The sequence below is a fragment of the Temnothorax americanus genome, unplaced genomic scaffold (assembly GCF_048541705.1).
Source record: "Temnothorax americanus isolate GAGA-0224 unplaced genomic scaffold, ASM4854170v1 Scaffold9, whole genome shotgun sequence".
Taxonomy (NCBI): domain Eukaryota; kingdom Metazoa; phylum Arthropoda; class Insecta; order Hymenoptera; family Formicidae; genus Temnothorax; species Temnothorax americanus.
The window spans coordinates 6,081,533-6,105,000 of NW_027509812.1; the positions used below are offsets into that span (position 1 = coordinate 6,081,533).

General features: G+C 42.3%; 1 protein-coding gene across 2 annotated transcripts in view; it reads left to right on the plus strand.

Moving 5' to 3' along the window:
• Nucleotides 1–1,934: 1,934 nt before the first annotated feature.
• Nucleotides 1,935–23,468, plus strand: part of LOC143907964 (uncharacterized) — a 23,179-nt gene continuing 1,645 nt past the window's right edge. Inside the window, exons 1-4 of one of the 2 annotated variants that reach the window (XM_077425116.1) lie at nucleotides 1,935–2,252; nucleotides 2,564–2,614; nucleotides 18,143–18,884; nucleotides 19,095–19,494. In XM_077425116.1, the coding sequence (XP_077281242.1) occupies nucleotides 18,241–18,884; nucleotides 19,095–19,488 (1,038 nt within the window). In that variant the 5' untranslated portion in view covers nucleotides 1,935–2,252; nucleotides 2,564–2,614; nucleotides 18,143–18,240 and the 3' untranslated portion in view covers nucleotides 19,489–19,494. Of the gene's footprint in view, nucleotides 2,253–2,563; nucleotides 2,615–11,936; nucleotides 16,962–18,142; nucleotides 18,885–19,094; nucleotides 19,495–23,468 lie in introns of those variants that run through there. The other variant, XM_077425115.1, reaches the window with a different exon arrangement.

The window sequence follows — 23,468 nt, forward strand, 5'->3', positions numbered from 1 at the left end:
CTTACGTGAGTAAAAAGAGCACGCTGAACGCAATGACGCAAACCGAAGCGTATTTAGGAAAAATACCTGACTTGCAAGCTTTTGAGATTCAATTTATGATGAATATCTCGCGGATTTCTGCTGGATTATTCGATTCGGTTATTCATATACGTACTATCAATCCGAAAAGAATGGGCAGATTACGTAAACCGTGAAAAGATTCTCAAAGCGCGACGCGAAACGTACCGAAACTAATTAAATTCGCACTTTAATCTAGCAAATCACGCGTAGTATCTCCATCTCCGTAATAAAGAACCGTTACTTCGATATGCTTACGAATCGCTTCTCGTTGCGTAGAAATTTGTTAATTGCGAGCGATATACTTGTCCATAAGTCGCGTCTCGAACGATAATAGCACGACGACGATGCGAGATACGACGCACGAACGACGAACGACGAACGACAACCATCCTCTTGAATCTCGCTGGGCGTATGACAGTGCGGCAACTTTATGTAAGCAAAAAGAGGCGCGTTGAATGCCGCGACACAAATACCAACCGCCGCGTGTTTGAGAAATATTTTTAACTTACAAACTTTTCAGAAATTTACGTTTCTTGTATTTTACTTTAATTTGTAATGAATATTTCGCGGATTCCTGTCGGTTTATTCGATTCGGGATTTGGCTACTCATACATACTGTCATATTTTTGATCCGAGAAGAATGGACAGTTTAAACCGTGCAAAAAGATTCTCTCAAAGCGCGACGCTAGATATATTAATTCGAACCTATAACAATAAGTATCATGGAAATAGTTATAGCTCTCGTAAATATTAGGTATCTTCGATTCGATCGTCTTTCTTTTCTAACCTTCATCTCTCGCTTCATCTTATCGAAACAAAATACCATAAATAATTAAATTCGTACTTCTAGTAAATCATGCGAATAAGTGTCTTCAACAAAGAACCATCGCGCCTCGGTAAGCTTATTACGAATCGCTTCTTGTTGTAGAAATTTATTAAATACTTGTTGCGATAATATCGCAACCGATGGTCCAATGAGAGAATTTCTTTTTCGAAAACGAATTTTTCTCATCGGACGATTGGCTGCGTTCCGACATCCGACTCCGACGTACGACTGATTGTAGAACCGGCCTTAAATGAATATTCGATGTATATCACAGTCTTCTATAATCTGAATAATCGGACCTGGCGATTCGTATATATTGCTCCGCGATGCGATCCGCGAGCAACAACATCGAGTAGAAATCAGAACGGGCCGCGAGCGACGCGGTAACAAGAGCACTGAGCAGTGGGGATAGAGAGGGGTAGGCTTTATACACGCATACCCGGCATACCGAACTAACCGACCGCGCACCGTGTGTAGTCACCTTATCCCCACTCTGTCCCCACTACCCGTGTTTACCGCGGCGCCTGTGGCCCGTTCTGACGTCGTTAGTCGTTCTGTTACTCCCGCACCCCGCGCTCCCGTATCGCGTATATCGCGGAGTAAATACGCGAATCGCCGGGTCCGATTGTTTAGCTTGTGAAAAACTGTGATAGAGCGAATGTTCATTTAATTCGTGTGCTTCGCGGATATACGGATTGATATACGGATGCCGAGATTGCCGAGGTATGTCGCATTCGATAATTCGGACGATTGATTTCGCTTTTTTCAACCGTCAACTTGATTGCGTCTCGCTCGCGTCGTGTCACGCCGTTTTCGGAACACGGATAAAGAATACGAGTGGACCCTGAATCGAGTGACGCCGCGCCGCAAGCCGCGAGCCGCGACGTGTTTAATTAGCGACAATATCTATTAACGATTTTTGCATAAGTCGCGTAATCGCGTTCTCGCGACGGTTGCTCCTGGCGAGTGAAGTTGGCCGTGCGCGATTTACGAAATTCTTTCCGCGCTCCGCCACCTTCGCTTCGCTTGTCGCGTCTACCTGCGCGCGGGATGACGGCGCGGCGTCATGGGTGTCAAGCGGATCGTACAGTTTCGTACGTAGTTTCTCCGACCGCGACGTAATTCTTCCGTCGCCGTGTAATTAAGTGCGCGCCGCGTCGCGAGATTAATACCGGGAGTGCCGTGCTTTCAGTGTCGCGCGATCATAAGTGACGTCGTGACGATATCGTCGATTTTCGGCATTTTCGCTCGTGAACGTCGTCGCGTCGTGAGTCGCGAGTGAGTGCGACGATGGACCAACGGAGGAGGATCGCGGAGAGGAGGAGGGGGCCTGGGAGGCATCGGGCGACAGCGGAGCAACCTTGAGGTGAGTGTCAGTCCTGTGACGGATGGCAAATTCCGCCAATTTCTCAAGCGCGACTTCGTCCATTGCACGATATACTCATTAACTCGTATATGATACCGTTTAACTCCGGCATATGCAAGAAAGAGACATTGCGAACGTCGCGTCTGCTATTCGCACGGTCGTATAATATTACTTGCACTCGTTAATTATGCGAACAAGTTAATGCGGGAATATGGAACCGCTGGCGCGATAATTATTTGCTTTCGAGTATTGATTATTATTTTAGACACGGTTTTAATGTAAAATTATTTTCTATATGTTACATGTTACAGATCGACGCAGGGGATCGACAACTTTACAACTCCGCTGTTGCGCATCGGCCGGTGAGTTATTTTTTAATTTCGATGCGAGGCAATAGATTTGTAAAAATTTTTTTTGCAAACGTGAATAAAATAAAAGATAATTAACGTAACGTAACGTATATCACAAACGAACGAATTTATTATATTATCTATTGCCTTGAAATGAATAGCGCGCTCCGCGATACGCGCACCCGAAATATGAAAAGCCTGATGCGAAAGTGCGGTTTGGGAGCAAACAGGCAAATAGCACGACGACACCGTCTCGCAGTCTCGCCGTACTAATAATAGTTTATACTCACAATCAGCGCTACGCCTGAGTGGCAAATATAAGCGAATACTTATTCTCTTTTGTTTCCGCTCAAAGTGTCGTCGTCGAATCGTTTATGTGCGTCTTGAGATATAAAATTCCGATCGGGATATCTCACTTGATACGCCCTTGAGACGAGATTCGAGTAACGAGTATAAATACGCGGCCTTTAGTGGCGTGCGAACAGCAGGTGCGCGACCTCTTCTTCACGATCGTACAGCCGCTGCGCAAAACTCTTCTTCCTGCGGCCGCGCCTTCTCCGTCCCTCTCGGACACGTTCCCCTTCGCGAATCCACGGGCTCAACGTCGGTCCCGTAGGGCCCCTCGGGTCCACTTCCGAATCTCGTGATAATTAAAGGCTGCCCGGCGGAGCTGCCAGCGGTGACATACACGCCCAAGATTTAATGCTCGGCCATTATTGTCGTTAAATGTTGCGGTGCGCCGTGCGTAGTACCGTCACCGCGCGCCGTTTGCCGAGATAAAATATGAAAATCGACCACTCGCGAGGCCCGTCTCGTCTGTCTGTCAATTACGCGGGCATCTGGATCGCGTTGAAGCGAATTTACACGGCCGAATCGTCCCTGAGAATCTTTCCGGCCAAGTTTTTTTTCTATAAATGTACATACGTGTCGCCAGAAATGGATGGCTCGAGTCAAGGTAAGTCTCGTAATTACCGACTTTTTAGAAACATTTATAGTTTCTCTAAAAACAATGCAGCGAATGACGCCGCCTCGCCGCCGCGCCGCCGAGTACAGCAGTGAATCGTTCAAAATAACATTCGTCGGAAGTAATATTAACATCGCCATTATTTGATAGGATGCACATACTGTTACGTCAGTTTTGTTTCCCCATAATTATGTAAATTCTCTATTAAGTTCGCGTAAATCACACGGCAAATGGAGTTATGCGATGCATCGTCTCGCGGCGCACCGTTCCTTTTCTCGCTCAAAGTACCACCATTACTTTCTTCCTCTCCACAGTAATATCTCGTCTATCCTCTCTTCCGTCTACTCTCCCCCGCTCTCGCTGGGGCCCTCAATCTTGCCCCTTCCTCGTTGCTCTCGCTTTCCCCCCTTTTCTCCTTCTCGCACGTGCGTATGTGCGCGCGCCTTCGGACTTTTTTCCTGTTTTTACGCACCGCTCGTTTTTTCCCTTCCGAAATATAATTGGCAGTGCGATGCACCTGTCTCCCTTTCCCTCTCCGCCCTCTGGCCCCCCCTCGCTCGCCTGCTTCTCTCGTGGCGAGGACCGTGCGGCCCCGCTCGCTCACCCCGCGAGTCCGACTTCGGCGAATCCTGGACGCGTGCCGGCAACTCGCTAACTCGCGGTTGCCGCATCAGACAGGAAGCGCTAATCGTCCGATATCTCCGAGGCTTACTCCTTAAACCTTATAGCAGACCCGAATCTCCGATTGCAACATAGTGTGGTCCGGAGAGTCAATTATTTTCAAGCCATTACGTTGCATTTAAAAAGTAGATTGGTATAAAGATTATTTTGTGAATTATTTGTCAAAAGTGCTTCGTGATTTTGACCAATATATTGTGATATATTGTAATTAATTTTTGTTTATATTCTACTTTCCTACTTATCAAAAATGTAGAACAAGGTATAATTGGAGTATTGTTACGTTGAACGTTTCAGTCTTACATCCCGTAAGTACGCTTTTATTTTCTTTACAACAGAAGTATGAAATTAAGACACAAATTATTAAAGTAATATTGCGTTATATGAAAGAAAAAATTATTTCCATTTATCGTGTTTAAATTTTTTTAAATAAATATTTTTGGTTAAAAATGAAATTGTGTGACAAACAATGAAGGAAACCGAAGGAAAGAATTACACGTGTTCGAGTCCGATTTTCTGTCTACTTTGGAGGATTTTTAGGTTTGTAGGTGAGTCAACAAATCAGTAGCCAGCGGATGGAAGTTGGCACAGCTACGCAAGCAACGTCTTTGCGGATTAAAAGGGACAAAAGAACCTGATCGGCGACCAAACCGAGCCTGTACATTGACCTTAGAGGGTCTCTCTTTTGCTGTCTGCTACCGAGTCCCACCATTGTACGAACGCGATTTGTCGTAGAAGTAAGAAGGATAGGAAGAGTAGAATTTATAAAAATTAATTGCGACCAATTCTGCTCGATCAGTTCTTCCAACTCGACCAATTAAATTATCTGCTTCTACCAATATTATTTTTGCTAATTCCAGAAAAATAATGACACAAACGTTATTTCGTATTCTGAATTTCGCATTTTCAGTAGCAATTTATCAATGATATTAATGGCGCCATTCCTTTCCTACATCAAAACCCGAAGAAAAGACTGGCGAGGGAATGAACGAAGAAGAAGAGACTGTACCGCTACGAGAAAACTTCTTCAAAGAAACGGATTTGAGACGGTCCCCGTGCCATCGGAGGACGGGTCCATTTCTTCATCCAGTCTTCATCTTCCTTTCATTCTTCTTTTTATCTATCCTTCTCGTGCGTTTATCCCCCGGACCCATCCTCTTGGTAGTCCGCAACTTCTTTCATAGCGAAGTAGAAATCACATCGGGTTTCTTTTTCCGCGCTTCGCCCCACCCTCTCTGTCTCCTCCGGCGGGGATATTCATCCGTGGCTTACAGTAGAAAAGTGCCAAAGTGTTCCATTTCGTGTCAGATATGGAGATTTATTTCCACGCGGATTGGAATGTGTCTTTCTTTTTTGTTCTTTTTCTCTTTCTTCCGCGTCCTGCTCTTTTTCATCTACGTCTCTCCCGCGTCGAAGGATCTTTATTCTAAAGAATTGATCGTGTCATACCGATATCTACTTCTTACGAGTTGCTTTCATCGACGTCGGACAGTGAAAATTTTTCCCTGGCTTCTTTTCTCGTTCTTTCACTTTCGCGCTCCATGCATCTCTTCCGAACCGGGCATCGCGCAACGACAAGCTTGCGTTTCATTAAGCGGCAAAAAGTAATAACCGCATTTTTATATGTAAATTGATTTCCTTTATCCGCACAGGAGGGGACTCGCGGCATGCTCCAAGTGAAGAATGAAAGTCGTTTTTCGATCTTTTTTTTTACGTCTTGAACATTGTGGCAATCGGTATTTGATTTCGAAATCGATATGTGAAATCGATTTAAGTAATTGTTATCCAACTGAGTCCGAAATCGATAACGTTATTCAGTTTGTGATTCCAATATCGAAATCAATGCATATATTCGGTTCCAGATATTAACCGTATGAAGCAATCGATTTCAAAATCAATGTATCAATTCATAAAACAAAAACAATTTCAATTATATATGTCACAAAGAAATTTAAACTGTACACATATCTCCCAAAATTACTTTAATTTTTTTAAATAAAATATCGTAGCTTTTTTGGTGGACAAATTCACAACAAAATTATTAGAAATCATATGGATCTCTAACGATAACTTTACAATACACTGCATAATATAGTAATTTGTTTTAGACATTTTCGAATACCTAAAATATGTTAGACGTCTAATATAATTTGCAATACTAGGCGAACACACGGCAATAAAATATACAATGGATGCAAATAAGTAACAATGGCACAATGCTAGTGCAGTCGTTATTGTGCACCTAGCGTATTACATATACCCTCTTCTTTTACCCCCCCCCCCCCGAGTGGACCGGTGCATACAGTATAAAAAAAGCACCAAATTTGCAATTTATGTGTCTATGTGCGTGTGCGATGCGCCGTAACAATTGTGTCGAAGTGGCCACCGCGTTCTTTAACAATAACAGACGCCAGACCCCGTATCGATGCGTGGCGCGATAAATTATGTATGCATATATACGCGACTAATGCAGACGCACGCACGCACGTATGTAGGGGTAAGCCGGCGCGGCGCGGTGTGTCGGCAATGGCTAATCTCTATTTGCATCCCCGAATTTCGACTCGATCCAGAAACCTGACTGCTCCCCCTGATTTTCGGCATTCAGGTGGCATATGTCGCCCTTGCCCAGGACTCCGGGACGGACCGATACGTACAAACCGTGATCCGGAATAACTGCACTGATATCGCGTAGCGACACTAGAGGTTCTCAATGGAATACGCGGTCTCTCTCCGACTATCCGGAATTATCAGCGTCAGAATTGTCGACAGCCTCTTGATCTTTTAAAAATAAGGAATTGGCTAAACGTGTAACAAAACGGTGTTGGGATACAACTGAACTCAGTTTACAAAACACGACAAACGTTAAAATCTTGAAGAAGAAATAAGGGTTTCATGCGTGAAAAGAAAAATGTAAATCAAAATACATAAGCTGCTTCTCTAAATTATATTTATTTATCTCGTATATAAGATTTGCATCCTTTTTTTTCCTGCGTCAAGTGTTCGCCGTAGCAACGACGACAAGAGGAAAGTACGGAGTCTCTCTCGGCGCGATGGCGATAAATCACAGACACTCGTTAGCACGCCGCGAATACATTAAGCGACACGACAGTTTTACTCGCGCGCTTTCCCGACGTGAAATACAATATGAGATCCGTTGTCCTCGCGTGCGAACACGCATGTGCAGGCGCTTGCCCTGATAGACGGAGGGTTGCGGGGCACCCCTCGCGCACGAGCGCGGTCACGGCAGGGGCGAAGGGACGAAGGGAAGAAAGGAGGTGTACGGCAATCGAAAGGAGGAAAGGAGAAAGAGTGTCGGCCTCGCTGGGGTCGAAGGCACAAAAGAATAGCGTCGCATGCCACGGAGCTGAATTCACCCCTAAAATTCACTCTCCTGCGCCAATCTCTCTCACGTGTGCAAGGTTGCCCAAACCTTACAAAACGCTCTTCTCGACGGAAGACGTGACGTGGCGACGAGTGAATCGATTCCCGAGTCAGGTCTCGACGGCAGTCGGAACTTGGCGTATCCGACTGCTATCGTGACATGTCGTGGAATACGATGGACGTTAATTGTTAATATAGATTTTGCTCAAACATTGATTACGCTGAAAGAGAAATCTACGATGGTTCTCCATAAATCAATGTAGATAATTTGTTTAAGAATATTAGACACAAATAATGAAGATAAAATATATATATTTTCTGTTACTGAAATTAGTATCCCGTTATTGTCATCAGCGAAAACTCCACAAGTGGTTGACGAGTCGGGGGGAGAACCACTGCGCACGTTATTGATGAGTGCCGCGCAGGGTGGTTGGATGAGTCTTGGGATATTTTTGGGGTGGGCAACAGGCAAGAGCACTCGCGCGCTCGTAGAGGGTGCCCCGAGCTTTTTCGGCTCGGGTCGCCGCTCAGACGCGATGCAGCACGAAGAGGGGAGACCAGAAATCGAATGTACCGGGAAGGGAGTCGGTGCGGGGAGGTACAGAGAGAGAGAGAGAGGGTAGGTGGGGTACGGAGGGGGACAGAAACCATCTGCCCGCATATGTTATGCCCCGCGTATGTCGGAGCCGCAAGCCGTAAGAGAGAGAATCGCTCGTCCGAGACCAGGAACCGACTGTCTGCCCGATGAGAGGAAGTCGGAAACGAACCCCGTCACCTCCCCCGAAATGTCCGAGGAAACGAGTGTTTTCGTAATTAGGAAATGTAGTAGGGAGGAAAATCGAGCCCGAGGGGTTGGCTCGTGTCGGCGCGGACGCAACCCGGCACGTTTTGATTTTGTTCGGGTACCCTGCCTCGGTAGCGCACGACTGCTCACGCGTTTCAATTTTTATTTGTACAGACAGACTTCTAACACATGATCTCAGTTACTAAAAATTTTTCCGTATACGAAAAAAATGCCTAATCGCATATTTTCTAATCTATCGATATATTATTCCTATATTTTATCTAATTAAATAAATTCTTGCAAAGACTTCGTGTGCGTCGTATCTTAATATTGTGAATGTATTGAAAGATTTTCAAGAAAGTCATGCCCGAACAATGTGTAACATTGTGACATGAGAAGGTCATCAGAGCGTAACTCGCTAGTTCATTAATTAATTAATTAATCATTTCGATTTACATTGTTGCAACGAATGTCGAGGCGCTGTCGACGGTATACGATCGATATTTCATGTTGCTCAATTTCGCGATGCCTCCAGGTGCAAAATCGGTTACTCTCACCTGCGTTGCATCGCGTCGCGAGATCTGCAAGTCACAACGTAAATGCATTTCATTAACAATGTCGACTGGTTGTGTAAAAAAAATTTCGGAACCACTGTCAATCAACCGTTCCCATTCTGTTCGATATTAATTTCTCAAAGCTTTGTCTGTCGCGCCGGCGTGTGGCATTAATATATTTTTTGCTTCTTCGTAATTATCTGTCTCAAAGTATATACTGCTCGATTATGTCGAAACATCAACTTGTACTCTCTGCGAAAGAGGATGAAAATACTTGCAAATTGATTGGAGAACCTGCCCGCCTCTGAAATGATACTCGCCGGTCGCCGGCTCTCAGGCGCAACCTATATATCGTTTTTCATATACCAAACGTAATCTCGCTGACAGCGAAATTGCGAATCCCGCGGGAGATGGGGTTAAAGAACGCGTGTGCCCCGATTGGCCTGAATGGCCAGAAAAAAAGAGAAAGAGCGTCGGTCGTCTCCGGAAGATTGTCTCGTTCCCTTTAAAGCGGGAGAGGAAAACACGACACGTCGGCGATCGTTGCATTGTGACGCGGACCGAACGAACGAGATCCCGTTCGCGCGCGAGCACGAAGCGGACGAAGCGGGCACCCCAAAGCGCAGCTGGTCCCACGTCACTCGTTCCGGGCACACGAACGAAGTGCGCCTCTCATCGGTCGTCCCGCTCGCACCGTCGCTCGCGCGTATCTGCCGTTCCCTTCCCGTCATCCGGTTCCTTCCAACCGGCATGATGAACGAGGACGGTAAGTCGCAGCCACGCTTCGGCCACGCGACTTCGAGCCGCACAGAAGCCTCCTTCTTGCACTCTCTATGCCTGTAGGTCGGAGGTTGTAAGTTATAACACACATGCACGCGCGTCTCGATAACAATCGAAACGAGTCCGACGCCGCGATGCGACGTTACATGCATCGGTAATTATCTTTATTTTTTTTCTTTTTTGCTTCAAACAAGTTACCGTTTGTAATAATAATACACAATTATAACATGTAATAAGCGGACAATGGGTTTCAGCTATGATGACTGTAGGTGGACTGTGGGAAAAGTAGTTTAAATGACGTTTAACGTATTCCATTATATTTTTCAAATACATTACTCTAAAGGTACTAGTAACATTTTTCGTACTTTTGAAAGTTGTTTCATGTGTAGAATGTACATGTAGAAGAGCGTAGACAAGAAACGATCAAATTAGAATAATTTGCCTTTGTACTGTTTCTAATCATATACAAATTATTGTATAGCGATCTAAAATGAGGCGAATTTATCGGTTTGCTGCGATCAAGGGTCGGTAATAAAAACATTAATGCATACACAACCACAAGGTTTCTCTGAACAGTGAAGAGACATTTGCAATCGACGCGACATCAACGCGAGACAAGAGCATATCGCGAGCGGGATGCATATGGTTGCTTCCGGGAGGAAACCGCCGACCGCCATTTGATTACTATCATCGCCGCGTATCCTTGGATGACACGACTGACGACAGTTGGCTTCTTGTCGCGAGCGGTCGCGTCATACGCCTTCGGCGAAGCGACGCGTAAGATCGTCGCGGTGGCATTTTCACCGAGGGTCGGCAAAAAAAGAGAAGCGTGAGATCCATTGGCGCTATACGGATTAGTCTCCGCGCGAGTTGAACGGACGGCAAAAAAAGGGAGAAAAGAGAGAAAGGGAAAAAAAGGAGCGATTTCTTCTCGGCTCTTTTCTGCGCCCCCTCTTACCAGCCACCGAATCTTGGAGCAGGAAACGGCTTGGACTTTTTGCGCCTTCGAATCTTTTATCATCGAAACGGTCTGGATTATCTCAACTTTTAATGGCGCAAGAAGAGAACTGTCTTCCAAATATTCGCGCGTAAGGAGGGGGGAGGAAGAATTTTTTTTTACTTTTGTTATCTTGAAGCGCAAAGGTACCGCTAAGAGATCGCGCGAATATTTGGAAGACAGTTCTCTTCTTGCACTATTAAAAGTTGAGATAATCCAGACGGCTCTCTGGAGACTGTTTCCGTACTCTGAAGATTTAGTAATCGCGTGAAAAGGTGACAGAATCAATAAAGCAATTAACTATTTTAATTTCCGTATAATTCAGAAACATTTACATGACGTAATGTAATTAACATTGACATGCACGTCTTTGATTCAAATACGTTTTTATTTTCAATCGATTAATAATATAGGAAAAAATATTTTAATATGTCACAGAAGCATAATATTTGAATCAATGAGTATAATAAGGATTTTTATTGTCTTTACAGGGTGAAATTGATGAAAAATTCTGCACATCGTAATAATACTCAGACTTTTTTTATTTTTATAACAAATACATATTTAATAATGAAAATGTCTTTCTTACAATTGATACATTCATCATTACGTCATTTTAACGCCACTTCTTTGACGAAAAGATCGTGTGTTCGACGCTATACAAAATTTGATGCCAAAAATTTTCGTGTTATGTTGCACAAAACGCACGAGTATCGTTCGCAATCGACAAATTCAAGCAAAGTCAGCGTGAAACGCAGGAGAGGGAGAGAGTAGATCGAGCAGCCTGATCGTATAATTTTGCACATTGTAAAGCTCAGCCCGTGGCAGGGTGGGCCCGATAGAGAAAAGGGGAGTAGAATTACCTTTCGTAGTTGAATAGAACGCACCTACGTAGGCACGTAGCGGAGCGTAAGTGCGCCTCGAATCAGGGTCGGGGCGAGAAACAAGGAATCGACTATTTCACGTACTTAATATATCTTGCGTGTCTATGAAAACAACACGATGATATCGCAATTTTTTCTTTGCTTCTATCCAATGCACATCCCCTAAATTACAATTAAAAATTTTTTTAGCTAAAATATCTTTTAATGTAATTAATTAGATCTATCCCCTTAGTTAAAATATTCTTAAATAGTGTTTTTCTTGTTATGATTAGATTTTATTATTTAAAGATAATATTAATAATAAATTTAGATGTTATTGTTACATTGTGATTTCAGAGACTTTTTTATATAAAAGCAAAAATTTGTATTTACTTTCGATTAATTCGACTGCACGATAATAATTAAATTGCAGGCGCAGAACGGAAGTGCAACTCATTCCTCCGAAGCACCGTCGCGCCGTTCGAATTTATCGCTTCGAAATCCGCCCCTGCAACGAAGCATGGTGCGTAACAGAAGTGCGTAGGCATTGGTCGTGCACACGTGCAGGGGCACGCGTCGTGACAAAGGGCCCGCACTGATCCACCCCCTTTCTGCCTCGTTTTACTCCCTACTTCCCCGTCACCACCACCACCTCTCTTTCTCATTCCATCCCTCTTGCCTCTTGCTTTCTGCCGCGGCTGTCGACCGCTTCGGCCGCTTAACGCAGACGAAGTCTGAAGCACTCGTCGTGTTATTAGCGCTTTTTAAGCACGTGGGCCCCCGCGGCGCATCAGGCTGCACGAATTTTACACGTTGAACTTGCGCTCGTGCTGGTATGACTTGACCGATAATCGTGAGTCGAGGGACTTATTACTCCACCCCGTCGCACCGGAAGAACGAGTCATGTTCGTGCCAGGCGGTGACGATCGTCAATATACGAACGAACCTACAACGAAGCTAGCACTTCACGATCAATACTTAAATATAGGCAATAACGTTTATTTCGTTACTACGAATCTTTACGATAGAGTTCAGCAAGAGAACGGCAAGATCTCTAAAAGCGAAAATAGATTCTAAACATTAAAATTCAAATGAAATGTAAACTTTAAAGGATGCGCGCGCCGTATGTTGCGTGCAAGACGAAAGAGCTCACGTTCCGCCACGGCAATGTGATCAAATAGGCATCGCATTGTCACAATAATACGGTCATCAATAACCTCGACGGTTATCCCTTTAACAATAAATACGGGAAATTAACGGGGGACCGTCGGGGATGGTGCCACGCTCGCGTCCATATAGAGCGCGACCGGGACTGCCAATACTATAATCCGCGGTGAACGAGAATCGCAGCCGAATTTATAACGAAATATATAGAGCGACCCTCGCGAGAGGAACTTTAATCTCCCGGTGCCGAGGGGCACCGAGGGGGCGCACACGCCTCGGCGGAATCCCACGAGAGAGAAGTGCTCGTGGGGATTATGCGCGAGAACCGGGGGACCGCCGCCGTGGGGCCCCACCGAGTCTCCCATTGTTGGAGAATCTTCTCCGACGCATAATGCCCCCGGATGAGCCTGTAAACTTATCAGTCGGACGGTCGCGAGCGGCATCGATGCGCCGCTCGATAATACCGAAACTCCGTGATATACGGAGTGCCGTGGCGGGAACGAGGCCGATCGGGGGATATTACGATCGCGCCGCCTCGTCTGGATACGTAAATCAGGATCAGATCACTTTGTGCTCCGACGTGCACGTTTTTCCCTCTTCTCGCGCGCACGCAAAAAGCTCGGCTTCGCCGAGGCCGCGTATATACGCCTTTGAAAATATTTGAGTCTGTTTGCGCGCAACTACCGGATCAACATATCCGGGGACTTTATGGGGCACGGTAGGTAGCGCGATTTCGGACTCCACCTGGTTTGACGTCGGTTTTAAATGGCAAGCGCTCGATATATGTTACTCTCGCAATGATAATCGCTGAATTACGCACATTTAACGCGCGATAAGACATGACGCTTAGGAGCTGCGGTCGTGCAACAACGAACATATATGCACATATATGCACATGCATATGTGCCGTTTTATATTCCTCGCGTGACGTTCTTACACGTATTTTTCTTATATCACGTCATATAAATTTTCAATTGTGCGTTACGCGAAAAGCATACCCGCATCGAATGGCCGCCTCCATCAATTTACTCGAGAAGGAAATATCCCATCGTCGTTAACGAGTAATGAGTATCATATGTGAGGATTGATCCTTTCCCGTTTTCAATGAAAATAATGAGGAAGCGAGAAGGGAAAGCATCATCCTCGAGAAAGATTTCATAAATCATCGTCTTAACCGCTAAGGACTAATCGGTGTCACGTGAAAACCGTTCGCGCACGAATTGCGTTAATCCCCTTACGGAAGGAGAGGATTTTTCTCGCATATGGGAAAACGACAGCACCATACGCGTTATTCCTATAAACAGATTTTTCCCAGCTGTTATGGAACGGAAAGTCAGTGTTCATTTCGTCCTGCTATACCATAAAAACTGCTAACTGAGAACTACTCTGATTATCAATAAAATATCAATTCAGATTTATGAGACATAAATATCTTGGACTCTAGACATTTATCGCATTTTAATAAATAATATTATCGCTTTGCAAATCTAAAATTAAAATTCCGCGCACGAGGTTTTGTAGGCACAGGCCCAGTTTACATAATGTATTATATTATAAATTCGGGCCTCCGTTTTAATCGTACGGTCGGTTTAGGGGCTCTCAGGTTTGGGTGCACAAATGCAGACTAGATCTAGGTCGAATCCTACTGAACCCTCCGATCCCTTAGGCATAATCAGCACAGCCCCCGGCATGAAAAGCTTTTTATCGCGGTTGCTTTCTAAATTAAAATTTACGTATGCGCATAAAAATTACAGTTAGGTACGCTCTAATTCAATATTCAACTCAATCACCATTTTGCAACTACAGCAATTCCTGATTATTTAATATGAATTTTTAGGCGTTTCGAACCAATTTCTCTCACTTTTTTTTTATCTTTTTATTTTAAGATAAGTAGATACCTTTAAAAATAATTGCTAATGAAACAAAGTCTTGAGACAATTTTTTTATGAAATAAAGCATGAAGTTTTAAATAACGATATGTCCGCCAGTAGACAATTTTAGAACCGGTCTTTTTTATTTTTCCGAACAAAAATTATATTTCGCATTTGGTATGTCGTTCTCACGAGCGGTACGCCCCGAAACACGAAACTTCCGCGGCGCGACGAGCGAGTGTGGTTCTTCCTGTCTTTTGCCGCAGTAGGAAATATGCCAGGTGGAATTGAATTATTTTTTTTTCAAAAATTTTTTTTATGCAGTTGAAAGATTTGAGATGCAGTTCAATACTATTTCCAAGTAAAAGTGTACGAAGTCACTAAAAGCTACATTAAAGTCTTATTATTTCGTCTCTCAGTGCTATCATACTATACAAAATTTATGGAGTGTTTTTCCTATGTTACATTCTATGCCGTACAAAGTGAAAATTAAAATCTGACAGTAAAGAACAGAAATATAAGAACGAAACGCATTTGTTTGATACACATATATATCCATTAATCTTTGATCACTATTACGAAGTTCGCAATATCCCAACAAAAGTAGTTCTTTATTAAATAAGTAATAGTTGTGAGATAAAATCCAGTATATATATTCTATATTAGCCACGAAAATATTCTGAAATTAAAAAAATTCTATATAACAATAATATTGATTAAAATGCATAGGCAACTTAATGCCTCTCTCGATGACGAACAACCTCTAGCATAATATATTGTATGCAAGTAAGACATGCCGGATAGAGACAGGCGCTAAGTAGACTATAACAATATAAACATGACTACATAATAATAATATTACTTTGCCGTCGGCACGTGTATCATCGTAGGCCAATAAGGGCTAAAGTACATAATAATACAGATCCCTTTAATCGCGTATCGACCGCCGTTCAATTACACATTAGATTACCAAGATCACTTTGTCTTTCGTACAGTCTTCTACGGCCGGTACAAGAAGCGGTAATTGCGGGCAAGGTACGTACGCACGCACCAATGTGCGCCACGCATTTATTGCTGGGCCGTAGACCCACACACGTAGTGGCACAACCGGCACACGCTCTCTCTCTACCCGGGCATATGGCGCGCACGGTCCCCCTTTTTCAGTTCCGGGGGAGAAGAAACGAGGGGCTGCGGCGCGTGCTGAAAATCCCCACCATTTCTTTCTCTCTCTCTTCCTCTCTTCCCTTTCACGGCTTTCGCTCCCTTTCGCGCACGGGCGCCCTTCTCCCTTCTCGCTCCAACCCCGCGATTCAACTCGGCGCGGCACGGCAAAATGCTGAAACGTAACCCATCTATCGATGTCCGCGCTCATTCTCGAAGCGGACGCCATGTAGTGTATACCACGGAGGCATGATCGGCGAACAGAGGTGCTGGTGATACGCGATCGTGAAGATCTCCCTTCCAGCGACGGTAAACGCGAGTTTCCAGCTAGTCCCAGGGGTCTTTGTACTCTTAAGGGCACCCTCGATATTTCCGTTCCGTTACCGCTCCGTTTCGTAAATCAACGTGGACCAGATTGTTCGCCACAACGATCCATGTAAATCGTCGTAAGTGAAGAGTGAAGAGTGGTGATGAATGAAGATTTTCAATCGAACGGATTACTTGAGTGCGTGTAGTTGAAGTTTCAAGAGAATCTTCTTCTCGTATATATTGGACATCAAAAATGTCTTTTTATAGAAAAGAAATATGTGTTAAATGTGTTTTGTGTGTGCCGGCGAATTAAAATACAAAACAGATCGATCCTGACAAATCTACCTTAATATTACACCGTGCCAAAATAATTCAACAAATTAATTAATAATTCAACAATACAAATTACGGAGCTACTGTTTGTTTGGGAACATTAGATCAATATTGATCTCTAATTATTTGAATGTCCACGGTGTGTTCAACAATTTACAGTGGATGACGTAGTGACTGCTGCGATTTCGAGGTCGAAAGCTGGATTGTAATTCAATATTTGTGTCCATCGTAAGTGCAACATGCAGTACATCGATCAACGTTCTAATAAAGAAGAAAAGTGCGCTAATCGATAACATTGCGCGAAAAGATATCAATGAGAGACACATGAACGGATAAAATGTCAAAATCTAAATGTCTTCAATTTTTCTCTCTCTTCAGTTTCATATTTTATAACGACTGTTATTATTCATTTGTATAAACATTTGATGATCGAACGTGTGTTGTGTATGAAATCGTCAAACGATTTGTGTTCATGGCAAACGTTAGAGAGTATTTTCATCAAGCGTCACCTTGATCTTCGGTAAGTATTCAACTGATTGTGAGTATATAGCCATATCGCTTTAAAAATATAACGTCTTTTATAGTGCGCTTAATAGCAATTGGGACAATAATAGCAATAACTCGTATTGCACAAGTAAATTATATTTTAATTAAAAGTAAATTGAAATTATAAATAAATTTTATAATCGGACCCACAGTTTTAATTCAATTTTATTAAAAAATTAAATTAATTCAAATTAAACCGCAATGATTCGGCGAATGCTCAGTCGCGAGCGAACGATATGTGCACAGAACGAAATTTATAATATTTTATATTAGAAGGGAAAAAATTTTCCATCAAAATATACTGATAACGTGCGTTAAGACAGATTTGTTTTGAAAGATCTCGATAATAGTTTCCGAGGAGTCGACGACCGTCGCGTCGTGGAGAAGAATAGACGGTGACCTCATGCTTTACTTAAGCTGTGGCGACCGGCAGCGAGACAATTAGATCTCGGTTTGGGTCATCAGCTTCATGAGTTAGTAAAGGAAGAAGCTATAAGCTCTTGTAAAAGACTACAGTAAAAATTCACGCATTTTTATTTCGAATCGTCAACTTTCGGGAAGAATAAAAGTATATATAAGATAGAAAATTAGATGTATATAATATACTATTTCTTTACAAATAAACATTTAAGAATATCTCATTAATCACAATTTGAAAGTGTTATGTCTTCATATAAAATATTTAGAATGCTTTTTTGCGAACACACGAAAAGGGTCTGACCCAGATTTGAATTGATACCCAATCGTGGCGTGCGTCGTCGAACGGTCTACGTCGATAATCGCCTTTGTCTCCGAGAAGAGGACACGTTTTATTTATAAGCTCGGCAATTAGATTCGTCCTCGACAAGCATTAGTATCGTTTATCGACCGCTGTGTCTCCTAACGCAACTCGTTCAATCAACATTATTGTGGAAATTACGCGGTACAATATTCAAAGCACAATAGTTCGTGGAATCTATAATTTATCGCGATACTGCATAATTTTTAACGTAGGTGTAAAATTTGTTATTAATCTCATATTCCATTTCCATTACATTAATTATTCTCATTAGATTTATTTATTATTCAATAAAAACGATAAAGATAACATTCGATAAATCACTTAAAAAAATTACTTACAATGTTAAACTTTATGAAAGGAATTAACTTTTTCAGCTTGGAACAATATCGCGGTCGACTTCGCTGATAGTTCACACATTCTAAAACCTTACGTTGATTCGTGTCACCGAAAAGAACTCGTTGAAACGAGCACAATGGCGACCATGGGGGTAACGGTGTTTTGCAATAGAGTACAGATAAACGGCAACGATCAAGAACAATTGATGTTGCTGCGAACGTTACAAGATAACGAGAACAATATCATCGGTAATCAACCAACGTTGATAGTCCCGAAAAACAACACCAGCAGTAACGCAACAAATTCCACGACAGTGTTACCCCCGTACGATCCCTCCAGATTGAAGAAGCACGGCAAGAATGGACAACCACCGCCTGTTGCTGTTGCTCGAAGAAATGCCAGGGAGAGGAATCGCGTGAAACAAGTGAACAATGGATTTGCTACATTGCGACAACACATTCCGAGCCACATTGCCGCGGGTTATGGTGACAGGGGTAAAAAGTTGTCGAAAGTAGAGACTCTCAGGATGGCAGTGGAGTACATCAGAGGCCTTCAGAGGCTCCTGGCCGAAGCCGATGGCGTGGAATATGATTCCAAGACTGCTGTCGGTGTACAATGCGCGCCTTCTCCGACCAGCAGCGTCATCTCTTCGACTCACAATGGCTCTGGCGAGAGACTTGTTCTCGAGGATGATGTACTAGCCGCGGAAGACGACGAGGGGGAACATGTGGATGAAGAAGAAGATGAAAGTGCTACCAAATCGAAAATTACATTATCCAGGTAAATTTTGAATGTTAAGATGAAACAATTAAAAGAAGGCAGAAATTTGGAGAAAGACGTGCGCTTCTATTTTATTACTTATATCTTTATAAAATAATTATGGATGATCACATTAATTATAACTTTATAATGTAATTAAAGCGCTTGAGTATAAAAAGCTAAAAGTATGCTTTTCATTAAACATATTAATTTTATTTCTTTTTCTCACAGATTATCCCCCAATCGGACGGCTATTCCATCCCCACGTGATTACTACGCATCCTCGGCAGGCGATGAAGAAAACTTGGAACCGCGAACTATGACCGGTGGACAGAATTTCTCCAGACTATCGCCAAATTCGGTGGCCTCGCCGCCCTCGGAGTATTACGCTCAGAACGAGGAGAATCTGGAGCCGCAGATTCTGTCACCCTACAGCGGTGCCGGGGACAGCGAAGAGGGTGCGACGACCGTCTACGCTACCAGCCCGGAAACCTTCGCCGGGGCCCTCTACTACAAGCAAGAGATCACCGAGACGGGGGAATTCATGGATGTCGTCAGCTGGTGGGAACAAGAACAGGGAAGACTCGTCCATCAACAGCACACGCAACGGCTGACGCACGTGTAACCATAGGTAAGTTTCCGACGAGTTTATAACTCAAGTTGTCTGTTTAAGTTGGGAGTCCGGCCGATAACAATAAATTACATAAAAACTCGCGTACCCTTTTAAACGCAAGAGTAATGGTCACATAATTCGATAGCCATGTAGGTAGGTCTTTTTACATCGTATTATTTTATCATAAAAACTGTATTATTATTTAATGAAAAATTACATTATTATGACATATCTTTCACTTTTTTACTGTCGATCTCGAGTGGATGAAAAGGCAAATACCTAATGAAGACTACTCGATTTTGACGTAATCGATGATATAAAAGTTTTTCGCAAAAAAGACGAACGTGATAAAGATAGAGGTGTTCGTTTGGGTGTCGCGAGTTACGTGTCCGATGCACACGTTCAGGATGCACACGTGATACCCGCGTCGCGGAAATGCCGCCAAGTGGAAACTCGTGTTCGACGCTTCGTCCCGAACACGTGCTACGTCGAGCTCGAAAATAAACTTTACGCATCGAACCACTTTGCGAAGTACGTGCCGACGTGACACTTGGATGTCACGATCCCTCCTACGTTTTTGTCGCATCGTGAACCTCTCTTCTTCAAAGAATATTTATACTAAAGAGCATATCTTGCTATCGAAAAAGATATCAAATTTTTATAATGCTTCAATAATGCATAAAAATGTTGTTCCTTCTATTTAACAATCTCTCATTTATCATTTTTATAATTATCTTTACTTAACCCTAGCAATGATGATAAGAAAAGAACTTTCTTACAAAATGTCATTTCCGAAATTATTCAAAAAAAGTGATATTTTTTATGTTTAAATATCTAGATTTTCCTTCGACAATAAAAAGTTTCAATTGATTTACTTTTGCAATTCCAAATTTCGTTTCTCTGTCATATTTGTGCATCGAAGGTCAGCGTAACCTTAATGGTCGGCAGTATGCAATTTGGAGGACACATGGCTGGTGGATCCATGGTGTGTCATCTTAAAAGCGTGCAACCACGAACGGAAGTGGCGGAACGTCTAGCCATATGTTGGATATTCTTCTTGAAATATCTCGCAACCAGACCTTCCTCAATCTTCTTGGTTTCCAATTGCTGGTCATCAATTCCCATGGATATCTGACACATGTTCGCTTCACGACCGAGCTACTTCTTTCAAATCCACTTATGTTAGAAGAACTTTAAATCGATATTTGTATATGAGCATATATAAATCATCTTATAAATACTTTTCGATATTTTTGTAGAATATCTGTGTGAGAGTTTAAAAATCAAAATCAACGTTAAGAAGAGATTAATTTTCATTAATTTCGTTTAAATTTACTTATATTAGACAATTTATTTGGCACGCGTAAAAACACATAACGTAAAAAAATTTAAACAATGATTAAAAAAAAGAAATTTCCTCGAAGATTCGCCAGAGAGTCTCGTTACATTTCTTTTCTATATTTATACGACTTTTATAAGACTTTATTTCAATTTCTGTATGGTAAATTTTGAATGAGTATATTTCTTAGAGGGAAGAAAGGTGACCGTTGTGTAGCGATAACCGATGCATTCGATTCCGGACGGGGGAAAAATCAGCTGGCGGGCGGTGCCAGTCGCCGTGCCACAAATAGAAGTCGCGGTTTCCTTAGAAACGTGCGTAGCGCCCACGTGCCGTACATGCAGGCCGACATGTAGCGCTGGATGCACATACGTTGATCGACTGAAGGGCGACGGAAGCTGACTTGCTGCTGCCACTGACATATGCGCGGCGCATAACGATTTAAAAAAGTCGAGTCATAGGCCGTGAAACGCCTCGCACGGAATTGTTGCTTTCAAAGTCATTAACTCTATCATCATTATTGCATGAGAAAATTTTATTCTTCTATTTTGTCTAAGAAAATAGAAGAAATTATACGTTACATAATAAACTTCTCGAACATTCCTAATTTGTGGATTCATCTTAATTATTTCTTTAGAATCTTTCAAATTTTACCATAAAACTTCATCTATTTTTCTCTTAACAAACGCGCCGCGCTTTTTTCATATATATTTTCTCTCTCAGTGGAAATATAGTTATCACAGAAAAACATATCGCGATACGACAAGAAGCACAGGGAGTAAAAGGAGTTTTAGACTTTAGGCTCGCGAGGGCTTGGAATGAGCGGCCAGCAAGTAATTCTCGACAATTATAAAGTGAGGTCATCTACGAAGTTTACGAGATGCGTCGTCGCGTCAAATTAATTTAATAAATTCCTTACTCGGCTCCCGGTCACGTATATTGGTGTGTGCGACCACTGCGCCGGTTTTCTTCCTCGCATTTAATTCGCTTCTCGTGCGGGGGACAGCACCGCGAGGGGTACACGAGGCCCAGGTTTTAACACTGGCGTTATTCCGCGAGGTGAAAGCCCGGATCTCTCTGTCCTCTCTCATCCGAGCCGCGGTCAGTCCAATTAAATCTCTTTTTTGGAATAACATATTATACCGATAACGGAAATGCGTTATGCGCGAATTAAGCGCGAGATAATCCACGGTAATCAAGATAATTAATCGAAGTGGCGTAACGTCGCGTCGGACACGGCAGTTTCTTGGTAGGAGCGTGTGCAGGGGTGGCCGGAAAGAGCCGTAGGCTAAAAGTTGCAGTAAATAATGGCCGCGTCTCGCTTTAGTAATTGAAACGTATTATAGAGATTAAATATGGTATGAGATACGGTCGTGCTGCGACCATGTAATCGTGAGAATTTTTCTTGAGGGCCCCTCGATGGCAGAAGAAGTCCATAAATTCGTTACGCAAAAAAAGAAAATAGAAGAAGAAAAGTAGCTTTTCCTGTACTTACGCGGATTCTTCATATATATAAGATTACAGATTACAGCAACCAAAAAGAAATTTTGAAAATCACCTATTTTATATATATATAACGAGCTTCTAATATATTTTACAGTAAAAAGGAATAAATCCTTTCTTTTATATAATAATTTGTCTTTTAATTTTTTAATGACAATGTAATATTTGTATTTAGCAGAAATTATAGCTATTATATTTTATTAAAAAATATCAAAAAGTATATTCTTTCTGTTTTTTCTTAAAAAGAAATTAGTTCTTAAAAATAATATATAACTCAAATAGAGAGAGACTATTAATAAATTAGCGCAAACTGTGTTGTGAAATAAGCACGCAACGAAGTTTATGGCGATCGTCATAGTCGTTTTCCGCCTTCGACTTATTCCACAGACATTCAGTACGTAGAACAAAGAATCCAACGAACAATATGCTGGTGGAACCCGCATGTTGGTTATCTTATCAATAAACATTACCAGCATGGCAGCGCGACAACTTTAAAACGACGGTGACGGTTTGGAGCCGATTTTAGTACTGCTAAATTCTCGATTTTTCAAATTAATTCTAGTTAATTCTAGCAAAAATACAGGCATTTTGTTTTTATTTAATTATATATTTTTTTATATTTTGTTATTTTTATGATTATAATTTGATAAATTTTTCAATATTCTAATAAAATATTAGATCATTTTTTATTTTTATATATAATGACAGTTTAATTAAATTCTAGTGAGTTCTTTTAATATTGTCAAGAAAATATCCAACTGCATATTTCAATGCAGATAATTCTGTACTTTCTTTAACAGCTGAAATTCAGTTGCGGTTTAAAAAATACGCTTTTCTTTCGGTTATCGAGACGCAATATCGACGTGCGCCAGATAAGAAGGAATAAGTCTCTGAGGGTTTCCAGATTCGGGAGACAACGAATACTTCGCCAAAGAACACTTCACGTCGGTTCTTAGGATCTTAAAAGTACAGGCGTGGCAGATCCTCTAATTTATCTTTCGCCACTTATGTATACCATACAGCTATACACGCTTTCCTCAAACTTTTTTTATCGGCTTCTTTGCGGTTACGCAGAAAAAGATATTTCTTCACCGAACTCTTTACGAGACACCGTCCGCTTCAAAACGGATAACGATATATGCAGAGTTTC